Raw genomic sequence first — 6271 nt, 5'->3', positions numbered from 1 at the left:
TATTTCTCCTAGGAAATTCGTAAAGAAAACACAGTAAGTTAAAGTAAATAAAAATAAACTTCAAAAGCTAGTGCCTGGAATCTGTTTTTTTCTAAAAATTTAAGATGACCATTTTCAAAATTTAAAAGTAGTTACATTAAATAGTTAAACCCAGCATCAAAATATTTGAGGTTATTCAAAAGGGAAAGATATTTCTGGGAAACTATTCTCTGTAAATTCTTATGCTATTTTGATTGGGGGTGCCTTGAAGCTCTGAACAGTTCCAGGGAAATCAAAATGTAATTTTCTCAGGTTAGAAAGTAAGTTATTTTATTGACTTTTTCTTCCATCACTCACTAATATAATACAAGGATGGGTTGAGGAAAACTGCCCTGTTTTGCTTTTTAAGTTGCTAAAGAAGAGAAAAGAATCTCTTGGTACTTCCTCTCCTATTAAATTCCAGAAAGTTTTCACCAGGACATAAATTCCTTTTATTAAATAGATAAAAAAAAAAAATCTTTGGATCAACTATTTGCTCTTCCATCTAATGAATCTAAATTGAGTCTGCAGCCCAACTCAACTTGGCTGCAAATTTACTGCTGACTCTTACTGTAATGAACCCATGGAACTGTTCATTCATTCATCCCCTCTTTTCGCACATTTGCTGTGCACCTACTATGCACACTAGTGGAAGAAGATTAGGTCAAATAATTCTGGGTGCATCTGCACCCCAGAAGATATTCAAAGCCTAGAATCAGGTGTATTTGTGCTCAGATGGGTCTCTGGGTTGGAGGTGCACTCTTACTTGTCAGAGGGCAGGTTTCCTAGTCTCTGTGGCCTTTATAGAAATTTCAGCCTACTTTTTCTCAAACAGGATTTCTTATGGGGTTGTGGGCCACCCAGCACTCCTCTTTGGAGAGCAAGGCACAACCAGGGATTGTGCCCTCAGGGCTGTCAGTCCAAACATATCAAAAAGGTCTTAGTGACATAGAGTCTCTGGAAAGGCTACCAGCTTTCCAGCGCTCAAGCCCAAGGGTTCAGAGTTCCTCCCAAATTCACATGTTTGGGCCTCTGGGACCCCAACCGGACTCCTCCTGCACTTCCCGCCAGCTTCTCCTGAACGCAGCGCCCCTGATAACTTCCTGGAGGTGAGGAAGTTTGGGCTCTAGGGTCTGAGGCCTTTGGGACCTTTTTGTCCACCCGCCCTTTCCTCGACACGCCAGGCGGCCCAGCTGTTTCTCAGTGTCCCCAGAGCTCTGTGGAGCGGGGTGCATGCTCTGCCAGACCCAGAGCCAGGGGCAGAGGTCCTGGAAGAGGCGGTGTAGAGGGCAGAGGCTTAGTGCCTTCCAGCTGCGCCTGGTCCTTCAGCAGCCCTTTTCCCGGATCGGAAATGGGGGAAGGGGCACAGAAGTCTCCCCTCGTATTTGCAGGGCTTTGGGAGGGAGGGCCTAATAGTAAAAGCCGCTTCGATGTCCCTGATTACATCCCAAAGCGAGCTCAGTACCTTGGGCGCAGAGAGAAATCCCGCTGTGCAGAAGGAAGCCCTTGGGGAGCAGCGCTTTCTGGTGTGGTTACCCAGGCCCTGGGAGGGAGTGCCCCTGCCCTGCGCCAGCCCCCAGGCAGGTTCCACGTGTCCGGCAGCCTTCCTCGGGGTAGGGGCGGCTCTGGCCAGTGCAGCCTCTGAGCACTCTGCCTGCCACAGAAATCGAGGCGCGGAGGGCCCGGAGGGCCCGGACTGACATCTCATGAACTCTGTTCTGACCCGCACAAACGCTAAGGTCCCACGAGCCTCTGGCTACTCCCTCCCCGCCCCGCGCCTTCGGGCAAGGCTTCCCGAGCTCAGGAGGGATCGGCGGGCGCATTCGGGGGCACAGCCACTAGGCCAAGGCAGCCCAAGGCCCCGAGGGTGGGTGGCGCTCCCTCACTTATTCCGCCTGGCTTCTGCCTCCGGCCCAATCTGTGGCCAGAGCTGGAATCTTTGCGCCCTGCCCGGAGAACCAGGCTTTCCTTAAGGGAAAGGGAGAGGCCGAGTCCATGCGCCTGGATGGGCGTGTGCCTGTGTGCGTGCCTGGGGGACACTGTGCAGCGCGGTGCACCTGAAAGCGCCCGTTGCCCCAAGCAGAGATTCGGGGGGTGGGGGTGGGGGGTGCTCTCGGGTTCCGGGACATTGGTTTGGGTGGGATGCGAGCGCTAGTTTGCAAACAGCTGATGAGGGCGCATAGGTTTCAGCGAGCGCTGGCTTATCCAGGAGGCGGTGTGTGTGTGTGTGTGTGTGTGTGTGTGTGTGTGTGTGTCCGTGTGAGCGTGCGACTGCGACAGGCAGAGCGTTTAGCTGGGGTCCAGGGACGCGAGTGAGGGACGGGAAATGGCGGGGAGCGAGAGTGTGCGCACACGCCCGCATGTAGCCGATCGGAGCGCCTGTGAACGTCTGAAGGGCACCGTTGGGCTTACAGTGCTCTCTCTCCTGGGGGCCCCCTTAGCAATCTAGCGCTTCAGGAAAAGTGTGTATGGGGGGAGACAGGTAGAGACCCGGCGCAGGTGGTCCCGCCCAGCAGTTTGGCAGACAAGCCAGAGGTGCAGGGCAGTTGTGTGAGCCGGGTTAGGGGGATGCTAAACTCCACCTCTGAGGGCTAGGGGGCTAGAAACTGTGAAGGCTGTGCCAGTTTGGTCCCTTCCCCAGTCCTCTCCTCTTCTCCACTTCTACCCGTCCCAGAGGAGTGAGGTGAAGGAGGCTTGCCTGCCAGACTGGAAATAAAACTTCTTTGTGGGGGCGCAGGGCGCGTGGGGTTGGGGGGGGTACCCTGGTGTGTGTGGGGAGGGAGGGAAGGAAACTGGATGCCATAGGAGCGCTCCAGGTGGTCCAAAGAGATCAGTCTCTCAAGGCCCCTCTCCCCCAGGATCCCCTCCCTCCTGCGCCTAGGGCTGTTTCAGCTGGGCACCAGTTAGAACCCAGGACTACTGCTCAGCCCCCTGGGGGCTCAGGTGGCGGGCTGGTGGGACTGGAGAGGCAGGAGGCAGGTGCAAGGCTAGAGTTCAGGCATCTAGAGGGTGAGAAAAGTTCTGGCTTCTTACTTTTGGTGACGCCAAACCCCCGATTTGTCCCCACTTTCTGGACGTCGAAGGCTCTCCAACCTCTCCCAGCCCTCAAGCTCTCCAAGCAATGACCTCATTGCAAAAGACAGTCTGAGCAGGTGGCTCCCCTCGCTAGTGGACCGGGTGCGGGGAGCGGGAGCAATGACGCAATTGGAGCTGGGTCGGTCCTGGCCACTTTGGATTGGCCGCGCAGGCTCCTGGGGAACCCCTCCCACTATCACTGGAATAAGAGCCAAGAGCTCCGCTGGGAAGACACCCACAGCAGGCTTTGTATCCATCCAGGGGGACCAGCCGCTGGCATTCTCTCCTGCAACTCCAGTCGCCAGGTGAGGAACTCCCCACTCCACCCTAATTCCCTGCTTCTGGATTAGTTCATCCAGTTTGCTAGAACTGCCTGCCTGCCTTTCCTTTGCCTCTCAGGGCCATCTCCTCCCATCTACAGCCATGTGCTCCTAGCTCCCTGTCCCCCTCCAGGGAGGGCGGGTGGTTGGGACTGGGCAGTGCATTATCCTCAGTAACCACCAGTGGAATCCTCAGCATCCTCGGGGCTTCCCTGGGCTCTGGAAGCTCCACCAGCCCAGAAGGGTGGGTCTGTGGGCCCTGCATTGCTGCCCATCCTGCATGCAGGATCCTGCAGGAATTTGGTCTGGGCATGCCCTTTGGGATCTCTGTCCTCAGGGACCACATTTGGTTCCAGGGACTGGGGGCCCTGAGCCTTCCTCTGAGGCGCCTGCAGCCTGCCAGTGTTTCTGGGGCTTTGGCAGGGACCTGAGGCAGTGCAATTGGTGAACCAGACAGTGGGCTCAACTCGGGGTGCTGGCACCCAGGATCTGCTGCCAAACTGCCCTCCAGCACAACCTGAGACACCAGTAACTGGCAAGTTAGAAATTTCCCCCCAAACCCAAACCCAAAGCCTCAGCGCTCTCTTCCAATTTTCCCTTCCCATTTTCCTCTCCCCGAGTTAGCGGGAAGTTCAGGGAAGGGGAAGGGAGCTCCTAGATTTCTCAGCCCTGAGAAGACAGGAGATGCAGTCTACAGCATGGTGGGTACGCACCTGGTTTCTGCCAAGGGCAGAAGGTGTGGGTTTGTGTGCATGGCCACCTTTGTGGCTTCTCTCTGGCTTCCCGCAGAACAGAGCCAGAATTCTCCCAGTCCTCTCCCAGGACACTTGTTTCTGCTCTACCAAGCATATTCACAGCAGTCCATCTAACAAATGAATAGAAGCAAGCAGATTCACAGCAGCCTGTCTGGCAAACGAACAGAACCAAGGCATGAGGACACAAGGCAGTTGTGGCAGAGGCAGGACTGGGACCTAGGTCTGCAGGCTCTAGGCCAGGCTTGGTCTTGGTGCAGCCGTAATGTTCTTCTCCTTTTACAGAGAGGCATCATGGGCTTCGGGAAGTCCTCCCCCTTCTTGGCTCTCAGCATCTTGGTCCTGTGCCAGGCAGGCAGCCTCCAGGCAACACCGCTCAGGTGAGAGGGCCTGAAGCTACTAGCCTCTGCCCCTGGATCAGACAATTCCGTGCCTCTGAAGTCACAACAGTGAGGATCCCAGTGAATCAACACCCTCAGGTGGACACTGGCCCCAAGCCCTGTGGGCTAGGAGTGGGGAGAGAAGGACACGTTTTCAGGGCTTGCCACAGTGAGCAGGAAGCCTGGCTGCTTATCCTGGAGAGAGGCCAGACAGGGACTCAGAGCCTGTATTGGGTTTGCTTCCCTTCCCCAGGTGGGCCTTGGAGAGCCTCCCAGACTCTGAACTTGCTGCACTCAGTGAGAAGGAAGGACACCTCCTGGCATCACTGGTGAAGGCCTATGCACAGAGGAACACTAACGAGCTGGACCAGCCTGAGGAGCAGGAGACGGAGGCAGAGGACTCCAGGTAAGGCTCCCCACTCACCTCGGCATATCCAGGAGGAAAAACATCTGGCCAGAAGTCCAGTAGGCTGTCCTTGTTCACCCGGCTCTGGAGCCCGGGCATTCTCATGCTCCACAGAAGACCAAGGTTCTGGGCAGCTGGAGGGATTGTGGTTAGACACATTGAAAAGATCCATTCCTGAAAGCTGTTAGGAAAGGAAATGAGGTGGTGTGGAATCACTTTCTCTGGGAATTGGTCTTGCTCTACTGAGGAGACTTCCCAGCAATGGATGAATTAAGACTGGTCAGTTTGAAGCCAGCAGATCTCAGGATGTTTTAGAAATGTAACCGGTGTGTTGTTATCTCACACCTGCAAGGAGCCTTCATTGCACATTTGCAAGGTGAAGCCAAAAGCCTTGCAGAGGGTGGGGTCACATAGAGCAGTGTCTGAGTTAGGTCTGGGGCCTTTACATGTGTAGGATCTGTGAAGATGTGTATGTTTGTCATGAGACTGGGGAGAGCACCCTTCCCCAGCCCCACCTCCCTGTTCCACCCTGAGCTTGGAGCACTGCCTGGGCAGAGGTATGAGTTGCACTTGTACTTGCTCTGAGAAGCGCTCTGCAGAGCATGAAGGCCTGAGCAGAAAGATGACCCCTTCCCCACTGCAGCCCTTCCCTACACTGCGCTGACTCAGCAAATGTCTGAGTTCCCTTATTGGAAGATGTGTGAGCTGTCCTCCTGCCTGCCCCTCCCGCTCCTGCTCAAAGTACCCCCTCCCTGCATGGCTGCCACTCACTGGGGGCCAACCTGGTGCATGTTATTGTCTGGCTTGTCTTCCTTGCAGTCTGGACAGCTCCATCACTAAGCTGTGCAGTAATCTGAGTATTTGTGTGCTGGGCGCATACTTGAAGTATCTGAAGAACTTTCATATGTTCTCTGGCATTGGCTTTGGGGCTGAAACACTTGGCAAGAAAAGGGATATAGCCAGTGATTTGGAGAAAGACCGCTACTCCAGTTTTGGGGTGCCCAAGGCTTCCAAGTGAAATCCCTTTTGATTTCCTTTCTTGCTCTCATTGATGAACTTAGTGCATGCAGATTTCACTCTGATTGCTTCTCAAGCTGGTATTGGTAGCTTTGCTCATGACAGAAAATGTTGGAGACCTCAGGATGGAATGAAAGAGAGCGGGACTCATAGACCAGGTGAGAGATAAGAGAGAGTAAGGGAAGCTTCTTGAGATCCTAGAGGATATCACGGCAGAGTCCTCTGGTTTCTGCTTTATCCCTCAGCATCAATTTTGATGAATAAACCCATTTTCTAAAAGGATGTACACTGTGATGGTCATTA

At 54.2% G+C, this 6271-nt stretch overlaps 1 protein-coding gene across 1 annotated transcript; it reads left to right on the top strand.

Moving 5' to 3' along the window:
- Positions 1 to 4459: 4459 nt before the first annotated feature.
- On the top strand, positions 4460 to 5969 carry LOC308525407 (calcitonin-like; the record flags this gene model as incomplete). Its single annotated transcript, XM_081100237.1, has 3 exons — positions 4460 to 4545; positions 4799 to 4951; positions 5771 to 5969. The coding sequence occupies 3 exons, from the start codon at positions 4460 to 4462 to the stop codon at positions 5967 to 5969; spliced, it is 438 nt and encodes a 145-aa protein (XP_080956363.1).
- Between the last annotated feature and the right edge of the window lie 302 nt (positions 5970 to 6271).

This window comes from Myotis nattereri, assembly GCF_964212035.1.
Source record: "Myotis nattereri genome assembly, chromosome: 9".
In the NCBI taxonomy this organism is placed as follows: Eukaryota; Metazoa; Chordata; class Mammalia; order Chiroptera; family Vespertilionidae; genus Myotis; species Myotis nattereri.
The sequence above is the reverse complement of the archived record's forward strand: the minus strand, read 5'-3'. Positions and strand labels throughout refer to the sequence as shown.